The following is a 21,476-nucleotide window of genomic DNA, read 5'->3' on the forward strand; positions in this document are numbered from 1 at the left end:
CAGTTATTTCTCCCAGGTAATTTGAATTTGTAATTCCCACCCTTTTTCTTTTAAATATCTGCATGTATACAGTGATCTAATGAAGAGGGACCCCCCCTCGAAACACGTTATCTCTGTAATAAATAATATTTTCTCTGTGATACCTACTAGGACTCCCATCTCCTATTTATGTGAATGCTCGCTCAGCGCCTAAATCTCCCAGACATTTTCTAAAGTGGACCTCCATGGTGCCTAACCTACCCTGATTCCTTATACTGATTTCTCCGTTTCTGTGGAAGGGCAGTAGACGGCATCCCCACTTCCACTGAGAAAAGCATTTGGCGGTGTCGGGCCCGTAGCACGACCGTCCAAGGTGAGCGGCACCTTTATCCATCTTTCTTGATGTAATGATAATACTGCAGTATTATGCTATGTGGTCTGCACAGTGTCACTTTTCTCTCTTCTGAGTTACAGATATGCAATTCTTATGCACAAAGCATGCAGAAGAGTGTGCACACAGATGCCACAAGGGAGAGCTTATAAACTCACCGCAGGCTCGGACTGGGCCACCGGGGAGCCGGGGGATTCCCAGGTGGGCCCCGCCCCCTCCTCCCTCTTGCTGGGCCCTGCCCCTGAGCCAGAGAGGGGCCTCCTGTTTAGATCCGTTTAGTATGGGGAGCTCGAGGGGCCCCCCCCTGCTGGCTCCCACACTGCTGAGGTGAGTAAAGATCCATCAGGGCCGGTGAACTAATCATCATGGGCTCTCCCCTCCCCCCTGCACTCAGTCAGTGTGGCCCGGCTCCTAGGCTCTGCACTGCTCTCTTCCTACCTGTCATCAGGAAGATGCAGAGAGAAGGAGCAGCTGCAGGGCCCCTCCATCTCCCTCCCCTCTGCAATGACGGCTGTTCTCTCTGTGCTGTATGTGCTGTCGGTGCAGAAGAGAAGGGGGAGGGGCTGCAGGCTGCCGGGTCTGGCTGGGAGAAGAGGAAGTGAAGATGAAGACCAGAGGACTCCATGGAGCTTCCTGCCCTGCTTAACATGTGAGTGTGTTAACTGTATATTTGTCTATCCTAGTCATCTGTGTGTGTCTGTACATCTGTGTCATGTGTTTATGCATGTAAGTGTTATATATATATATATATATATATATATATATATATATATATATATGTGTGTGTGTGTGTGTGTGTGTGTGTGTGTGTGTGTGTGTGTGTGTGATCTGTGTTTGTATCATTGTCATTTGTGTGTTTGCATCTATCATGTATATAGTGTATATTATGTAATGTAGTTGTATAGATGGTTTATATGTGTAATCTGCATGCTTTTGTATCTGTGTATCCATGTTTGTGAGTCTGTCATGTGTCTGTGTGTGTGTGTTAGTATAATTAGATTTATATATGTAAGGTGTGTTGTGTCTGCATGTTTGTGTATCTCTACAGTATGTCATTTTGTGTGTATGTGATGAGAAGAAGTTCACACTCTAGAGGTCCCAGTTGTGCAGGAGATCTGTGAGGCTTAGGTGCCGATCAGCTGATTGAGGATTCTCACATCAAAGATGATAGGAGTTGTAGTAGACGTAACAGTAAGACTTTAATCAATGGATGACGGGTTTTGTAGAGAACCCTCAATAGATCTGACAAAGAGGGTTCCCCTCAAAATGCCATAACAGTCTTACTGTTACGTCTACTACAACTCCTATCATCTTTGATGTGAGAATCCTGAATCAGCTGATCGGCGCCTAAGCCTCACGGATCTCCTGCACAACTGGGACCGTCAGAGTGTGAACTTCAGCAGCAGAGACAGCACCAAAGTAGTAAAAAGTCTTGTGACTATTCCAACCCTCTAGTGTGATGTTTTGATTTTAGTTGCACAAGAGGGAGTGAATAAAGTCACTTTGGTGCTGTCTCTCCTGCGGAATGATTGTACCGAGTCTCCTGGTTCCATTGAAAGGACTGCAGATGGCGTCAAGGTGTATAAACCACCACTAGGGTCAGTTCACATGTACAGACCTGCAGAGTAAATCTCGCTGCAAGTCTGTCAGGTCCTGGCAGTTCCCTGTCACTACATACTCGCTGCAGTCTAAACGACCGCTGCGTGTATGTAATTCTGCCGGCCCCTTAACCCCTTCAGCTCCCGCCCTGCTATGTCTTTATATATGTTACCTGTCCTTGCTGCACGGGGTCCCGGCATACTGCACTCCCCCCCAGCCAATCAGTGTGTTGCCCAGCAGCAGCCACTGATTGGCTGAGTGGGAGAGCAGTATGCCGGGACCCCGTGCAGCGAGGACAGGTAACGTATATACAGACATAGCAGGGCGGGAGCTGAAGGGGTTAAGGGGCCGGCAGAACTACATACACGCAGCGGTCGTTCAGACTGCAGCGAGTATGTAGTGACAGGGAACTGCCAGGACCTGACAGACTCGCAGTGAGATTTACGCTGCAGGTCTGTACGTGTGGACAGACCCCCTAAAGTGACTGGCAGTGTTGGGCTTGTAGCCCATGGTGAGCAGCAAGTTTAGCTACTGGCACAAATCTGTTCTGCAGTAATTCGCCATGTGCGCCTTATGGTGTTCTCTGCCTTTTCCTAGTACATGTATACAATGGCAAATTACACCTTAAGGCTATGTTCACACTACGTAAAAGTACAGCTATTGTTGCCATCTGCAACAACGCCCATACTCTGTACGGTGTGGAACACTGCCTTTACTGCTATGGGATTCCGTCCGAAGCGTATACTAATGGTATACGCTCCGGCCGGGATCCCATACGGCGCCACAAAGAACAATTCACTGAATTGCGGACGCAGAAAGTTCACACAATGAAGCGAGTGGCTCCGGCCGCTTGCTTAATTGTGTGCTGTGTGAAGCTCTGATACGGGCGCGCGCTGATGCGCCCACATCAGAACACTGCAGCCGGAAAGATCATGATCTTTGCAGAGACCGGCCGTTCCGTGACCCAGCCGGGTCACAGAACGGCCGGTCTCTCACGTAGTGTGAACATAGCCTAAGGGTGCGTTCACACATACAGGATCTGCAGCAGATGTACAGCTGATTTGATGGCCCAGATTAGATTAAACGCAAATCAGCAACTTCAAATCTGCTGCAGATCCTGTATGTGTGAACGCACCCTAAGGCTATGTTCATACTACATAATTTTTCCGATTTGCAACAACAGCCGTGATAAATACGAAACTTACGTAGTGATGTCCTCTATGGAATCACGGCCGGAGTGTATACACATAGTACAAATATACTGCACATACACATAGCATACACTCCCGCCAGGATCGCTAGCGGCGCCGCAAGAAACTGACATGTCAGTTTTCTGTGGCCACTATTCAAGTGTTTTACTAAATGTGAACATGACACACACAGTATATTTCTTCAGTATTTTGCAACCAAAACCAGGAGTGGATTGAAAACACAGAAAGCCTATGTTCACACACTGCAGAAATTTAGTGGATGGCCGTCATTTAATGGTAAATAATTGGCGTTATTTTATAACAACGGCCGTTAGTTCTGACATAACGGCAATTATTTGTCATGAAATAACGGCCAGCCCCTAAATTTCAACAGTGTGTGAACATAGGCTTTCTGTGTTTTCAATCCACTCCTGGTTTTGGTTGCAAAATACTGAGCAAAAATACTGTGTGTGAACAAAGCCTAAGACACCGTGCTTACCGCTCCTTTTCCTCTGGTGCACTCCGGTCTGCTTCTCCCGGTCCTGACTCGCTGACAACCCGCTCAGCCAATCACTGCGATGTCCTGCCGCAGCCATTGATTGTAAGTATTTGCAGTCTTTAGGCCATGTTCACACAACGTATGTTTAGCATAAACCATGGCCGTTGTTGCAATTTGCAACAAAGGCTGTGATTTATGCTAAACATACGTTGTATTTGAATGAATGGAATTCCAGCCGGAGTGTATACACATAGGGGGACATTTATAAAGTCTGATGTTCTTTAAGCCAAGACTTATAAATGTCCCCGCATCTTCGGCGCTACGGAGATTTATGTAGAGGCGGACTGCCTCTACATAAATCCCTGTGCGCTCCGGTGCGCACGGCCGAAAACCTACGCCAGCTAAGGACTGGAGTAGGTTTTCGGCGTATCTTTTAGAGAAACAAATAGTGAATCGCGCGGACTATGAGTCCACACCCCCCCCCCCCGCCCCGCCCCCCCCCACACCCCCTCCCCCCCCCCCCCCCCCCCCCCCCCGGCGTAAAGAGCAAAGCGTCTGTTTTGCGAATAAAATATTTGCAAACAGGCTCTTTACGCCGAAAATAATATGTACGCCATTTGATACATGTCCCCCATAGTATATGCTCCAGCCGGGATTCCATACGGCCGCATGAAAAATTGACATTTTAGTTTTCTGCTTCCGCTATTCATGGAATAGAGGCCGCACAGAACATGTCAGTTCACTTAATGGAGTGTGCGGCTCAGGCCGCACTCTCCATTGTGTGCAACAGTGAATTGGCATGCGGGCGCACACGGGTGTGCGTGCATCCCAATTTAACAGAGATGAAGAATCTTCATTGAAGATCACCCGGCCAGGATATTCTGGTGAAAGGGGTATTCCGGTGAAAAATATATATTTTTTCAAATTAACTGGTGTGAGGAAGTTATACCAATTTGTAAATTACTTCTAATTAAAAATCTCCAGTCTTCCAATACTTATAAGCTGCTGTATGTCCTGCAGGAAGTAATGTATTCTTTCCAGCCTGTCACAGTGCTCTCTGCTGCCACCTCTGTCCATGTCAGGAACTGTCCAGAGCAGGAGAGGTATAACCCCTTTAACGCTTTAATGACCACTAATGCCATTCATGAAGGTCCTTAAAAGTCTTATTCTATCCCAACACCTTGTGAGGCTAGAATGAACCGTCATGGGTCTCCTCTGCTGGAGATTGTAATAGAAGAGCAGACTAGATGGTCATTTTCTCCTTCATCCTCTATGTTTCTAAGGCTGTGTTCACATGACATTTTTCATGTGTTTTTTGGAATTTCATTTAAGTTTCTACATAAATAATCCTGTTTTACCGCAACTGCATAAATCAGTGACAACTGTACAAGTGACTGGCTCTGCACTAGCGTTGCTGGTCACATACACAGCTCTATGCAAAGTCGCTGTACTAACATGAAAGGTTTGGCGCTGATTATGTCTGTGTACGTAGGGTGGGCCCCTAAAATCAATTTCCCTGGTGGGCGCAAGGTACCCCAGTCCGACACTGGCTCACCGCATATTGTTTCATTATTGGGTTAAATATCTAAACAGTAACAGAAAAACATACTATACTCATTGGATTAAAGGTGTATTTTGCTGATTCCATATTTCTTATTATCTATTCAGCCTCCTTCCACCATTTCCGAGCTTCTGAGCTGCTGCTTTCAACTAAAGACAAAAAAATAAAAAAAAATGGGTGAGCCTCTCCGTGCCCCCCACCCCATTCCGAGACAGCTGATGTAAACAAGCCCCTTGCAGGCTGTACCTGCAACTTTATAGCTTCTTTTTAATGCCTGAAGTTAATCTAAAGTAAATTTTTGATGAACTCATTGTGAATAATCCTTTCAGCATTACAAAGATGCTACACAGTTGCAGATAGGGACTTGTTAACATCAGCCGTCACAGAAGGGGGGGAGAGGAGGGGAGACAGAGAAAAGCTCACACATTTTTTGTGTCTTTGGAAAAAAGCAGCAGCTCAGGAAAGGAGACTGAATAAATAATAGCAAGGATAAAATGAATTTTTTGTCTCACCATGGGCTGAGACTTATGTTTGAATGGAAACCCCATTACAGCTGTCCAAGCCCAAACTATGGTCAATCAACTCAACGTGTATCGTGTTCCTGGTGGTATTTGTCAGGAGAGACAAAAGGTGGCTAACAGAGGCATAGGTGTCGGCCATATAGAATGTTTGGCCAGATTGAAGTGTCACTTGTTATGTGAGAAGTCTTGATCATTCAAGGTTTTTTCTTTTTTTTCTTTTCCTTTTTTTAAATTCAAACAAGCTGAAGGCAGTGCCAGGGTGAGTGCATCTCTCCCCATTTGGCTACAGAAGATTGATTCTATGGTAAGTCTATGGAACCTCTCTCTAACAGGAAGATGTAAGTACAGCCCTCAGGCACATGCCTCTTACGGCTTATTCTAAAATTCTATGGGGTCTCAACACCCAGACCCCCAACTAATCAAAACTATAGATTTTTTTTTTTAAATGACAGGGACCCTTTTAAGCTCTCTAGTGGCCCTGTAGATTAAAAACTGTTAAGAACTGTACAAAAAAAACTGAGCTCAAATTGCTATAGACATATATAATAATCAGCATGGATTGCATTAATTATAACTGACATGGTGTTAAAAGACAGATTCAAGATTCAAGTTATGATTAACAAAAAAGGAGACACACACCCTATAGATGACATCATAACTCATTATATGCATTGTCTTCTACAATGGGAACATTAAAAAAACTGTAATTTTTCTTTCCCAAAAAGTAAAAAAAAAATGCCTGTGTATCATATTTGCAAATATTTTATTACCTTGAATGCTGAATTGCTTTAAGTCACAAGGGGCACATTTTAGGGAACATCTTTCCTACAAATGAGACACACAATACACTCCATAGTGCTGCACAGGTCACCCAGCTGCAGTCGAGCTGACTGCAGACCAAGATATATTGTAAGACACTCAATACCTCTGTGTGTTGACCACTTCTGAGTTCCCAGAGCTCATTCTCTCAGCATTGATGTGCCAGAATGTTACAATGATACTCTTAAATTTACTGCATGTGATGTTCATGTATAATACTAGACACAGAAGAAAAGATTTGAGTCTAGGGAGACTCTGCTGGATCTGAATCATCTAACAATGTCTTTATAAAACTAAGGATAGACAATAACTAAAAGGAACCTTTGTTTTTTAGACAGTTAACACATATACAGTGTTTGAAAAGTTTTTTTTTTTTTAAACCTACATGGTTTTGTTACATTAGGTGATTTTAGTGTTCTCACTGCTGATATCGATCCCCTGAGAGATCCCACCATGGTGCACAGTTATATCTCCTTCTCTCCGTTTCATGGGGCAGGGCCAGAATACACACACAGGGCTTCCTTACTTATGGTGCGTTTACACAGGCAGATTTATCTGACAGATTTTGGAAGCCAAAAACAGGAATGGATTTGAAAAGAGGATAGATCCCAGTCTTTCCTATATGACCTGTTCCCTGTTTATGGCCTGTTCCTGGATTTGGCTTAAACAATCTGTCAGATAAATCTGCCTGTGTAAACGCACCATTAGTTGACTAGCCAATCATAGTACAACAATCAATCTGTAATGTGCAGCACTACTCTACAGGTTTGACTTCACCAGGGTAATAGCAGGGTGAAGAGTCTAAAATGCCCTATGTGTCACCCTTTATCCCACTCCAGGACGTGGAGAAGGACAACAAGTACACCAGGTTGTTACATTTGTGATCCTGTGTGAGTAGCAGCACCTACAGTAGAGGTGGCACTGTATGGCGTAGAGTGCCAAGGTGAAGGGGGCATGAGGTGAGCAAGAACAGGACCCAGTTGGCACCAGCAAGTATCAAAACAAAATCCTTTTCCTGCTGCGTCATGATGAAAAAAACTGCAGTAGCAGCAACAAAGGGGTTACACTAAGCACTGGGCTGCTCCTGATAAGCTAAAGAGAAGGGGGAAATGATGCTGCAGCATTGTGAATTTACAGCAGTAGGTACAGTGAGATTCACACAACCGACATCTGTCCTGATCTAGGCAGACTAGTTCAGCTTGTTGGTACACAGCACAGACTCTCTCAGGCTCTCTCTCTTGCAGTGGATATGGCTAATCCACTCCATTGTGAACATGTTTAACTCACTCACAGGTGTTTTGTCTTTTTGTTACTGACAACAGGCGCCGAACAGCAGACTGCAAAGAAGGGAGATAGTGTCTTGCACTTTATGGATGTTTTTTTGGGGTGAAGAGTCATTTTTGGCAAAGGAAATCTTTTCTAAATATGTAAGAAGGCACACGACTTTAAAGTGACACTGCCACTTCCTTTTTGCATTCTGAACTCTCTACACAGGTGTAAAGGGTAAATTAAGCGTTTTTCATACCTTATTTTATATCACACGTCATGGTGCTTGTTCAAGTAAAAAGTAATCTTTTATCAACTGCAGATTGTGTTAAGTGCGCGGGGCCTCGCGGCATTAGCGCCACTCAGCCCCACCCACAACGCCAGTTGGCCCCCGCCCCTCGCCAGCCATTGGAACAGGCTGGCCGAAAGGTCTAGACCCCACCCCCTTTACGGCGGCCAACCAATGGGCGTCAAGGGGGCGGGGGAAACAGTGTGGGCGGAGCTAAGTTACGCTAATGCTGTGAGGCCACGCCCACTTAATACAATCTGCAGTTGATAAAAGGACACTTTTTACTTGAACAAACACCATGACGTATGATATGAAATAAGGTATGAAAAACGCTAAATTTACCCTTTACACCTGTGTAGAGATGTCAGAATGCACAAAGGGGGTGACAGTGTCACTTTAAGTTGTTTGAAACCACATTGACCATTAAAATTTGTAGTACATTGGTTGAAGACTTATAAAAGTCAAAATACACCCATGAAAGTCGGGATGGGGGAAAACATACTGGTTCTAAATGAAGATACCCAGCTGCTTTAAGACTTAGGGGACATTTACGCCGGGCGTAAAAATGTCCCCGCAGCTTCGGAGCTCAAGGGATTTATGTTGAGGTGCATTGCCTCTAAATAAATCCCGATTTCACGGGGCCTCTCCATGCGAAAATTTTGAAACCTACGCTGGTTTCAGTATCACCCAGAGTCCGCTCCCCCCCCCCCGCCCCACTGGCGAAGGTGGCGTAAAATGGCCAGATGCAAATCCATTTGCGAATAAATTAAGTCGCATCTGCCCGTTTTACGCCAACAAATACAACTTTTTTGCTTGATAACTTTCCCGCTTAGAGTCATTAGTCTATAGGAAAAAAAGAAAAATGCATGGAAGCTGAAACAGGTCAATTGCAATTCACTGGAGGTCACTGGATTATTCACATGGTCTGGGGATTGTTTGGGGAAGTTCAAAGACGAATGGATCAACATTATAATATCCCATCAATGTTAAATAGGTTGACAAAAAAAGACGGCTAGAAATGCTGCTTATTCAGAAACATGATTCAAGTCATTACCTATCTTGCTAATAAGGGGCAGATACCATAAGATAATAACAGGATTATCTCATAGGAGGAAGGTATAGGATTCGAGGCAGGCTGGTGATGTGAATACACTACTAAACTCATTGTGATTCATATACACCTCTATCTTGTATCATTGCAAGCACTAGAATTTCCATTCTTCAGGCCATAAAACTTGTAGACCATTTGGCAATTCTGAGCTACCCCGCTTGAAAACCTCTTGCCTTCAAGGAAGTGGGAAAGTAAAAGGACTATATCCTTAAATCTTCTTTTCAACTTAGAAATGATTAAATATCGCTATACGTACAATGGAGCTAGAATATTTTCTTTGTCCTGTTATGTTATATAATGTTTCATCTCTATTTGTAAGAAGTGACTGACTATAGACTCACTATATTGTATTCTCTGGTAGCCTTTGCGAAGGGTCCGTGAGCGGAGGCGAGCTGCAGAATCCGCAGCGGGTGATCTGTCGGGATTCCGTAGTGTGCACATACCCTTAATCGAGAAAAAAAAGTTTTATTTCGGCATGAGACCAGAAGAAGGACAGCAATTAGTCATCTTGGTGAGGAGCCGCCCATGACTAGTCACAGCTCTTTGCCTGTCAGCTTGTTCTGCTGGGATGATTGAAAGGCAGAGGGACCACTAATGGGTCTCTCTGCCTGTCAATTATCCCTGCAAAGTGTGCTGACGGGATAAGAGCCAAGACTAGTCACAGATGACTCTCCCCCCAGTTGACTAGTTGCCTCCCCTCTTCTGACCTTGCGCCAGAATAAAAAGCCTTGCAGACGTGGCTGGTATGCTCCGGGGGCTGCACAGTAGATCCATACTGTGCAGCTGGTAGTCATATCAGAACAATCGTGTTGATTGGTTCCCTTTGAATAGGTTAGCCACTTCATAGTATAACTGCTCAGTATTAGTAAGTGTATTCACTGCACTTACTGACAGCAGCTCCCTGTATATCTCATAGAGCTAAAATAAGACACCCCTCCTCCAGGCTGTGCTGTCCTGCTCTGTGGCGATTCTGTCCATAACATGGCTATACATGGAGGAACATGTGACCATGCTTTACCTTCTATGCCCTTGATTAACAGGCTCAGTGGTAGACACTAGGTTGGGGTATGGTCACATGTTGCTCCATGCTTGGCTATCTTATGGAAAGAATTACCACAGAGCAAAACAGCACAATCTGGAGGAGGAAAGTCTGATTATAGCTCTATGGGATACACAGGGAGCTGCTGTTAGTAAGTGCAGTGAGTACACTTAATTATAACTTACTGAACTATTTTACTATAAAGACACCTTTTAATTTATACTTTAATCAAAATACAGTTAAATAAAAAAGAAAAAGTAGATAAAGGAAAGAAGCAGGAAGAAACAGAGCAATGTTGTTGCACTCAGCAAGCATCAGAAAGGGTTTGCTGTATGTTTTGTTTATTTAGCTCTGACAACCCATTTAAAGAGTCATACAGGTGAAGCTGGCCACTTAAGCCTTTTGTCTTCAATACGGCATTTATGAACAGAATATGATGTCACCAGAAGAGAAAACTCTTGGCCAACATCTATCTGATGCGTATAGTTGGTGTAAAAAAAAAAAAAAGTTGTGATTTTAATGAAAAACTAGATTCTCATGCACGATTTGCCAATCATGCCAATTTTCCACTTCTCAAAGGGTTCATGACACGAAAGGCCCAACATGAAGGCCATCAGCGTAACAGAGGGCAGGCTTCAAAACTGAACCCACACACGCTGCCATTTAAAAGGAACACAAACAAAAAGCAAACTCAGGTCACATTTTGTGTCCCCAAGCACCTTTCCACTCCACTTTGCTGTGATGTATTCCAGACGCTCCTAACTGCTGCCGTCTTCCGATCAGAACTTCATGTAGCGTGAAAAAAGCATAAGGGTGAGAACCCGACTGAAGGAATTTTTATTGTTCTTTAGCACGTGCGTCCACAAGTCAGCACTGCCATGCGTCAGGATCTGCGAAAACTACACATCTGCTACTTATTCCTTCCCAAAAGATGCCTCTGCTAGAAGGAGCTCAAGTTACACAAACCAACAAATACATCAAAGAAAACAGAATGCAAACTGCACAAACCCTGCCAATGCTACCACAACTTTAACATGATTCCTAATAGATAGGAAATGTTATGGATTTTACTATAGAATTTGGGGGGTAAAGGACTAAAAACAATAAAAACGTTACAGCTAGTAGGCATTTCATCGAAGATTGGAAAAAATATTTGTTTTCCTACTAGGAATTGACACAAAGAAATGCTTGTTTAATGATAACAGCACAATCCAGAAGCAAATGACTATAAACAAAGCATAATGTTACACAGCTGAACAGCACAGAATCATTCCTGAAAGATCATGCAAGCGAAGGGCCTGTGCACATGACTTTTTCAGTCTCTGCTTAATGTATATGGTGGGAAACACTTTCAACTTCCAAGAGATGACTGGAGGTGTCACTCAACTCAAAGAAGTCATCCAAAGCAGAAACTGTCTCTTTGCAAAAACTTTAATCCTAAACTTTACTGCCAAATCCTTAAAGGGGTTTGGCGAGTTACATTTACTTGTCGCCGGGTAAGCGTGTGATAAGCTGCTCTATTCATTCTCTATGGAGGTGTCAGAGACAGTCAAGTATAGCACTTGGCTATTTCTGGCAGCTCCATATTGAAAGAATGGATCGGCGGGTAAGGCAATGACCCGTGTCTCCATTAAAAATAAAGGTGTCGAGATGCCATTCTAGAGATCCCCAGGGAGTTACCCCCACAATCTGTGGCTAGGAACAAGTAAAATTAACTCTGCAACCCCCTTTAAGATCTCTGAGGATTAAAAAGTTCTGAAATAAGTCTAAATTTATGAAGGTATACACAGTAAGTATTAATATAAGAAACTGTGGTGTATTTAAAAGTGAGGGATCAAATAGGAGACTCCACACTGGTGCTAGCTGACAAAGGTATTTTCATCTCAGCCTCTGATTGCACCACACGAGTTACACAATAGCGGTAACTTGTGTGGTGCAATAAGGGTAGATATATATTTTTTATCATGAAATTTTAACAAAAAATGTGGGAATACCTCCTTTAAGTATAAACAAAAAAAGTGCCTGTTACATTAAATATGTTTCCATATTCCATTCTCTTTTATTGACATTGCATCTCTAATAAATGTCAAATTTCTGGTTCTAGTAGGTATATTTTTGTGTTTCTAATGATGGTGCTCCTGGGCACACCTTGGGTTATCCAGCTTTAGAAAAACATGGCCACTTTCTTCCACAGACAGAATCACTCTTGTTTCCAGTTTGGGTGGGGTTTTCCATGTCAGTTCTATTGAAGTGAATGGAGCTTAATTGCAAACCACACCTGACCTGGAGACAAGAGTTGTGTTATCTCTGGAAGAAAGTAACCCCTCTAAGAGCTTTCTCTACAGTAGTTCCCCTTAACTCCAATGTATAGGTCTTGGTCCAATGATGTTTGATCTAACATAACAATAAAGGTAACATATCATGTTCTTGTGGTCTCTTCATGATTTAAAGGGGTTTTCTTACTAAGCCAAGTTGGTAAAGTAAGAAGCATACCTAGCAAACAATGTAAAGTACATTTTAATAGAGTACAATTTACTAATCACTTTGCTCAATGTAATCACTTCATTTTTCCCTCTGTAAACTGTTAGAATTTACACATGCTTTTCCACAATCACCCCCTTACTTGCAAGGAAGACTAATTGTGAAGGACAGAGCAAAAGAGTGCAGCTAAATTGTGCATGTGTGACACTGACCACCTTGGTGGATACTATTCGGTGGTCGTAACATTAAAGCGACTCTGTACCCACAATCTGACCCCCCCAAACTGCTTGTACCTTCAGATAGCTGCTTTTAATCAAATATCTGACCTGGGGTCCGTTCAGCAGGTGATACAGTTATTATCCTAAAACACAACTTTTAAACTTGAAGCCCCATGCCCAATGGCCGGGGCTTAGAATGTCTATGCATTAGGCTGGCACAACCTCTCTGTCCCTCCTCCCCACCCTCCTCATAATTAGGAATGCTCCAGGCAGATTGTCTCCTATTCATCAGCTGTGTGAATACTGAACACTGGCTGGTTCGTTAAGGCACCTGTACAATGTTCGGACAGGAGAAAATGTTCCAGTGGCATTCCTAATGATGAAGAGGGTGGGGAGGAGGGACAGAGAGGGTGTGCCAGCCTAATGCATAGACATTCTAAGCCACGGCCAAAGGGCACGGTGATGCAAGTGTAAAAGTTGTTTTTTAGGACAATAACCGCATTACCTGCCGAACGGACCCCAGGACAGATCTTGGATTAAAAGCAGCTATCCAAAGGTACAAGCGGTTTGGGGGGGTCAGATTGTGGGTACAGAATCGCTTTAATGACTAAAACAAATGATTTGGGGGTTTAACAATTAAAAAAAATGATTGTACATTAAAATATGTATAAATGTACATTGTGCATCTGTTTAGACCTATTTATCTCAGTGGGAAACCCCCTTTATGAAAGGCCTTAACTGACAAAAAAAGTTTAAAATAAAAATGCAATTAAAACTTAAGAAAAATTATTTTCGTTCAGAAAGCCCTCTGGAAATAAAACAAAAAAAACTACTTTTTAGTCAAGTCATAAATACAGTGAACAGTTTAAAAAAATGATTATATTTACTGACCTGAGGATTAGAGCACTTTATTTCTAGAGGTTCCAAGTCAACGTGCAGACAGACAACAAATGAATGTCCGGCTTCAGGACCAGCTGATGGCAATGCATGAGAAGTGACTGCCAGGGTAGAAGTACAGCCCATGGGTTCTACTAAGTTAAGTATGACTTGATGCTCCACAAGTGTATAAACACTAAAGTTATGGAGGTTGATGGTCCATGGAAAAGCAACTCCTAAAGGGAGAAAAGAAACTAGCGCTTAGTAGTAAAATGGAAAAATTCTAATACCTGCAATATTAATGCATGTTATTCATTTGTATCGCACCACATACTTAGCACTGCTGTGCAGCACACAACCTGAATTAAAATTTAGACTATTCAAATGTTTTTGGACTATAGGAGGTAGCTAGAGTATTCACAAGGAACACACAAATTTAATGCAAATGTTGCCATTGGCGCTACATGCAATGCGGTGCTAACCGCTGAACAACTATACTGCCCATGCTGCATGATCACCTGTGGATGACAAATCTTCATATTTAAGATTTTTCTTTATTGTTAAAAAATGAAAGTTGCAACTACAGAGTCTACATAGCTGCCAATAGAGACAGTTAGCTGCCCATTGAGAAAACATTTAGACAAGCAAAAGATATTCTGTGAGCCAAGTGCATATTACAAAATCTCTCAAAAAGCAAAGACTGCCCATTTGTAGACACTGTTTCAGGGTTGTTGCCCCTCTTCAGTGCATTACAGGGTGTTGGCTGGTTAGTGAGAGGCCTATCAACGTGTATCAAGGGGATACTAGTTCTTAAGGAGAATCCACCACAGCTGTCAGTAGATGGGCAATCTTTTCTTTTGGAGAGATTTTTGGCTTGGCATATTTCCTCAGTCAGTGTTCTAAGAGTCCTAAGTGGTGTGAGAGCTAGTTTGCATATTCTTTCTACCCAGATTTCCCAGTGGAGCAGGAATGGCCTTTTAGGTTCCCACACGTCTTTATGGTGGAGTCTTCTTAAGGGGAACTAGTATCCCCTTGACCCACGTTGGTAGGCTTCTCACTAGCCAGCCAACACACTGCTCTGCACTAAAGAGGGGCAACAACTCCTGAAACAGCTGGCTGCGGATGGGCAGTCTTTGCTTTTGTATTGTAACATACTTTTGACTCAAAGAACATATTTTGCTTGTCTAAATGTTCTCTCTATTGACCTCAAATGTGGGTTCTGTAATTGCAGCTTTAATATTTTTACAATGGGGCAATAAGCCCAAAACAGCTGTCTTCAGATGGAAAGTCTTTCCTTCTTGAGTTTTGGTTTGGCATATTCCCCCAGTCAATGTTCTAAGACTCCTAGATTGAGATGGAGTTTGCTGCCATATCTTCCTTGAGAAAAAAATGATTGGGTGCTGAATGTTTACACAGAGATTTATCTGACAGATTTTGGAAGCCAAAGTCAGGAATGGATTTGAAAAGAGGAGAAATGTCAGTCTTTCCTTTATGACCTGTTCTCTGTTATAGTCTGTTCCTGACTTTGGCTTCAAAAACTCATCAGATAAATCTCTCTTTGTAAATGCATCATTAAAGTAGTTGTGTGTGGAAACATCTGCATATAAACAAATAGGAGATGAAGGTCACAGAGATTCAAACAACACAGGAACTTTCTGAGAGTTAGTATAGATGTTGTATAAGCACTGAGAACCAGTGATATATCTGCATATAAGAAGTAGATACCTATAACATCCATGGGTTCAAATACCTCACACAGAATAAATTTACATATTACTTTTTTTGTGTATATTTTTAATTTAGAACCAATAAAATTTAAGTTTTTAATCACAACCAATGTCACACATTCTAGAACATTTAAAATTAATCAGGCATGTCCACTGGATATAAGGGCATTGAACTGCAATTCCTTAGAAATCTCTTATGTTTTAAAGTTCTTATGTGAAAAGTTTCCAATCCGTCAAGTTTTAAAATTCTTTTTTGTCCAAGCCTTTGGTTTATGTAATAGAGTCTTACATAACATGATTTATATAGAGTCAGCCAAACTCCATCACTGTCTGACGAGATGATCGGATAAGTAATCTGCACTAGGAATCAGTGATATTATTTAGGCATAAAACTAGCACAGAGCTGGAGAAATCCCAGGATTCAGGTAGCTAATAGGATTAGAAATTTGCTGCTGTGTGTATCTATGGAAGGTCTTCTTGTCTGATTACTAAACAAATCAAATTAACTCCTGGAGTGCTCTAAATGTGCCCCATAATTTGTCTATCTCTGCACTGGTACGTTTACAAGATTAAGTCTTTTCAATTTCGGATCACAGTCACAAAAGTTCCTAACATCTGACTAATGGAAACTTGTGTGTCGCACCCATGTCAATATGTTATTAACAGCACATTTTTGCACACAAAAACAATCTACTAAGATTATTTAAAAAATGACTGAAGGCAAAAAAAAAAAAGGGAAAAAAATGTCTACCCTACAATCAAAACAGTCCCCTTGTTTGTGTGTACTTATTCTGTGGATACTGACTGAAATATACCTGCCCCTACACAATGGACTACTCTATTTATCTGTTACGTCAGGAAAAAATAAATAACACCTTAGGGACACTTCAGTAACATATCGGGCAAAGTCGGCCTTATAGTTATACTGTATATCATCCGCTAATAATGATCATGATCTTTATTAGTGGCTGTTAATATACGGATAGTGGCCTTTGCCCATTATGTTCCTGAAGATGCATATATCCTATAAATACATTTTTAAAGAATTTTGAAAAATCCAATCATATTCATAAAAAAATGTTTACCTGACTGCATTGCTATGAATAAAGCACACCTGTTATTCTAAGTGGTTTCCCCAGATAAACTTGTGTATGCACAGAGCACTATTTCTGACCACAATGAAACTAGTATATGTCATTTTCCATTAGTTTACTCCTTTGCAGGCTCCAGCTCTAATTTTTAGTTGCCCCTGAGATAGTAAGTGGAAACTGGTTGCTATGATGTCTTCTATACAATGCACACACAAAGAAGATAGGATCCTGCTCCCTTATAACTTAATAGCAATTCTTTAGCAGCACAGAGCACATTAAAGAGCAGTACTGAGTAGTGCAGGCTGTAAATCCAGCACTGGGGTAAGATCTCATACTTATGAGATTAAAGGGTTATCCAACGCTACAAAAACATGGCCACTTTTCCCCCTCTCTTGTCTTCACTTCAGGTGTGGTTTGCAATTAAGCTCCATTTACTTCAATGAAACTGAGTTTGAAACCCCACCCAATCTGGAGACAAGAGAGGGGGAGAAGTGGCCATATTTTTGTAGCGCTGGATATCCCCTTTAAGACTATTGTGCTTTCTAAGGGCACAAGGCTACATATCCTTACAGGACTGTAAATGAAAGTAGTAAGTTTTCTCTGTCAATTAAATTCTATTAATTGCTGCTGCCATAAAGCACATACAATACTGCTGCACTGTCCATACTGAAACTACAGGAAAGAATGCGTGACACCACAGGAAGGTATAACAAAAAAAAAAAAACTAAAATAAAGCAAATAGACAAAACAGTAATTCTCTTGCATATATTTACATCTAGTTGGTGAAACTACAATTAAATGCATGACATATGTGATATGTGGAATTATATATTCTCATCTACCAGATTAGCCAATCTCCTTGAAAATGTCCCAAGCCTCCAGGTAAAACATCTAACCTCAAGAGGTTTTACCAAAATTTAGACTTAAAACCTCCCTGGAATATAGGTGATAGGAAGCTGACTTGAGGGGGGTGTACTGATGTCAGTCCCATGTTCCCATGCTGCATGAAGCATAGAAGCAGAAGCACACATGCTAGGCCACCATTTTTGGCAAGGGAACGAAGCAGTGATCGACCATATAGACTACCACTTCTTCCATTCCTTCACTAATAACATGCATTTTGAACGAAACCTGCATTTTGAATAGGGTTAGGAGAGGCTGCAACCCCTTTGACACTGAACCATCACCTATAATTAGAATATGTTATTATAAGGTTATGCCTAGATCTCTAAGGACATCAAGGCTACATATACTTACAAGAAGAGTTTATATAACGCTACAGTCAAGAACCAAAAAAAAAATAAAAAAAAAAAAATATATATATATATATATATATATATATTCAGTACATTTCACCATTGTTTACTGCAGAGAAGAAAAACAAAGTAATTACGGAATAGAATTGCATGTGATCTATCTAAAACACAGTCGTCTCTAAGGTTTTGCCTAATGAAGATAGATGGTTTTTTCTTTTCCCTCTGACTAGCACAGAAAGGCAACAGTGGGTAAGATATTCTTCAGTGACCTGAGAAAGTACATCCAGAAATAATATTTAGTGTTCATGTTCTTCTTCCAGTCATCTGCCCTCTGTCGCTTTTTTTTTGCTAATGAAATGAAAACTCGAATTATTTAAATAGAGAAGAGAGAGCGCATCCTAAGGGTAAACTTAGCAACTTTTATTTTTATACTTAAATAAATCAAAGTTGAACAATTCTGTTTATGAAGCATATGTTGTTAATTTTTAACCCCAATACTAGAGATGAGCAAACGTAAAAGTTCGGGGTACCTGAAACTAAATGCTTGGCATTTGACTCCTGGTGGCTGAAAAAGACCCTAGGGCTGCATCCATCTTCTCCACCCGCCAGGAGTCCAATCCAAACCCAAACTTACTGTAAGTTTATATATCTCTACCCTATACCATCAGACAACATTTAGGAAAAATGTCTAATTAGAGGATATGTAGAAGAAAATAACAAAAGGAACCCAAAAACAACTTGGACTTTCAATGATCTAACCTACGTAAAAAGATCTGTGAACCTTTAGCCCTGAGCCTGTTGCCGTCAAGTCTAGTCATAACTGCAAGCACTCGGCCACCTGGTGCTGCAAAAAATGACAGCTCAGTGCATTGCAGGAGCGGGCAACGGGCCCCCTTATGTGGCGGGTCCCATAGCAGCCGCTATGGCTGCTAGACTGGTAGTTACGCCTCTCTGTCCCTACTGCATTCCTGAAATTAGAACAAGTTATCAATAATTACACATTATTCCTCAATTACTGGCATTGTCATGATCCCTGGTTCATTAGGATATCCTAATACAACACATTGCCATGTTAGTTTAACACAATGGAGGTAACCATGTCTACCTCTGTATACCAGACTGTAAAATCTAAGGAAAAAATTTATTAGTCTTTAAGTAGGCCCCGCACCTAATTAACCTGACGGAATAACTAAGAGCAGCACACTTCGTAATGAATCCGACTAGACCTGCCCTTGGCGCAGAAATTGCACAATCATTTATAACTGCTCTGGACCAGGAGTAAAGTTTTGCCTGGTTTATGGCTTTAAACCTTGATAAATGAGGCTTAGGAGGAGGCGGGGTGAAAAGTGGTGTATCAGGTCTTTTTCGGTGGCGTATGCAAGGGGCACATTTTGATAAACATCCCCCTATGTGTTAACAAAAGCAGATATGTCTATAGACTGTGGATCCCATATTGCTATTTATATTGTCAATACTACCCTTAACCTCCTAAATTTCTCTTTAAGGGTGCGTTCACACCTACCGCATCTGCAGCTTATTTTTCCGCGGAAATCCGCAGGTCTGGTAGTGCAGATTTCAACCTGCGAGAAATCCGCGTATGTGTGCGTTTTGCGGTTTTTCTGCAGCAAGTTTATCGCAACTGAAATGTCCGTTTAGAATGAGACATTTTAAACAGACATTTCAGTTGCGATAAACTTGCTGCGGAAAAACCGCAAAACGCACACATACGCGGATTTCTCGCAGGTTGAAATCTGCACTACCAGACCTGCGGATTTCCGCGGAAAAATAAGCTGCGGATGCGGTAGGTGTGAACGCACCTTAAGGGTAAATTCACACGGGCAGATCTGCCGCGAGTTTAACGATTGTGATAAATCTGCAGATTAAAATGCAACGAGAATGTTTTTCATGTAAGTCAATGGCAAACTCAACTCCCAGCGTGTTTGTAACGTTTGTTTTGGTCATTGCAGATTAGATGCGTTTTTTTGCGGGAAACTCGCAGCGGATCCAGCCGTGTGAATTTACCCAAAGACATATAAAGTATCTATTGTGAGAAAGAAATTTATGTTTGCAGTACTGAAATTCAATCCAAAAGGGCTATAAAGTATATTACTGTAAAAAAAACTAACATAGATATAAAACATGCTACGTGTCTGGGCAATTAAAAAATTTAGCACAAATATATACTAAGAAGAAATGGATTCCATTGATTCCCGAATCTATATAGTCTAATTTACCACAAGATGTGTTACCAGAATAGAATACACTGGCTACATAATGGCTTCTGGCTATGAAGTGAATACAGAAGATATTTGATAGCCGAAATGGCTATCAAAGTGATGGGGTATCCTGCCATAACCCCAAGTGAGATGGCGCCTGATATACATGGTGTCTGATATCTGATGACATGGTATAAAACGGCTGTAAACAGAAACGCAACACTGTTCAGTAAAAAGTCGATCCCATAGTAATTAGCGCTGATATCATTATGTGCACATGTCACGGCCGCTGGCTTACACTGTAACACAGCTTTATTCATTGGGAAATAAATGACCTTTTGGAACATATTGATGCTATTCTCTTAAGACATGAGTGACATAAAGTGAGAATTTCCATTAATATATGTATGGTGATCACCATGCAATCACATTATGTACTGTGTTCTGTTTAAGAGAAGAACACAAAGCCAAGGAGAATGAGTCAAGGGATTGTACGGAGGAATGTCTCCAATGCTATTGCCACTAAGCTTAATGTTCTGTTAGTGATATCTGAATGTAGCCGAGGAAAAGAAGAGTATAAAGAGGAACAAAAAAACATTACAGTGTATCTATAATGGCTGAAGAGGTAGTTGTTGTTGGTATCACATCAGCCATTTGTTAAAATAAGATATGGCTTGGTACACTTATATATACACTATTCATTCTATTTCCCAGATAAATATGTTAATTTTGCGCGACACAAAATGCAAAAAAAAATAAAAAAATACTTCTAACTCCCGAAAAGTGAATGTATATGATCTGGAAATGGACTGTTGAATATGTTCCATCCATTAATGGGTTACTCCACCAGGAACCGCTTTTTTGGCAATGCCTGGGGAGGGGGTGGGTAAAAACAATAACATCCCCTTACGTGCAGTCAGGAGATGTAGTAGTGTCCCGCCTTGGCTGCTGAATGGCTGAGCGGGTCTACCACGCTACATGTAAAGCCTCAAAAACAGGAAGCGGCCAGAGACAAGAGGACCAGAGCAACCAGAGCGGGTGACAGCACTGGAGCCAGGGAGGTAAGTGTTTCTTATTGTTTTCACCCACCCTTACCCGGGCATTGCTGAAAAAGGGGTCCCGGATGGAGTATCCCCCTAAGCTCAATGACCCTAAGATATATATATTATATATATATATATATATATATATATATATATATATATATATATATATACATACATAAGCATCCCTTTATGACAGGTTGCCAACTAATACTCCCCTCTCAAAAAAATATCTAAACATATCCTAATGCTGCAATGATAGGCCTCCTGTCAGGAACATTTGCACAACATTCACATGTCACAT

General features: G+C 41.6%; 1 protein-coding gene across 7 annotated transcripts in view; it reads right to left on the reverse strand.

Annotated features, from left to right (window-relative positions):
• Positions 1 to 21,476, reverse strand: part of VPS13B (vacuolar protein sorting 13 homolog B) — a 729,531-nt gene that overhangs the window by 301,189 nt on the left and 406,866 nt on the right. For all 7 annotated transcript variants that reach the window (XM_069957347.1, XM_069957346.1, XM_069957349.1 and 4 more), the window contains exon 24: positions 13,855 to 14,075. In XM_069957347.1, the coding sequence (XP_069813448.1) occupies positions 13,855 to 14,075 (221 nt within the window). The remainder of the gene's footprint in view (positions 1 to 13,854; positions 14,076 to 21,476) is intronic.

Source organism: Dendropsophus ebraccatus, chromosome 2, assembly GCF_027789765.1.
Source record: "Dendropsophus ebraccatus isolate aDenEbr1 chromosome 2, aDenEbr1.pat, whole genome shotgun sequence".
NCBI lineage: Eukaryota > Metazoa > Chordata > Amphibia > Anura > Hylidae > Dendropsophus > Dendropsophus ebraccatus.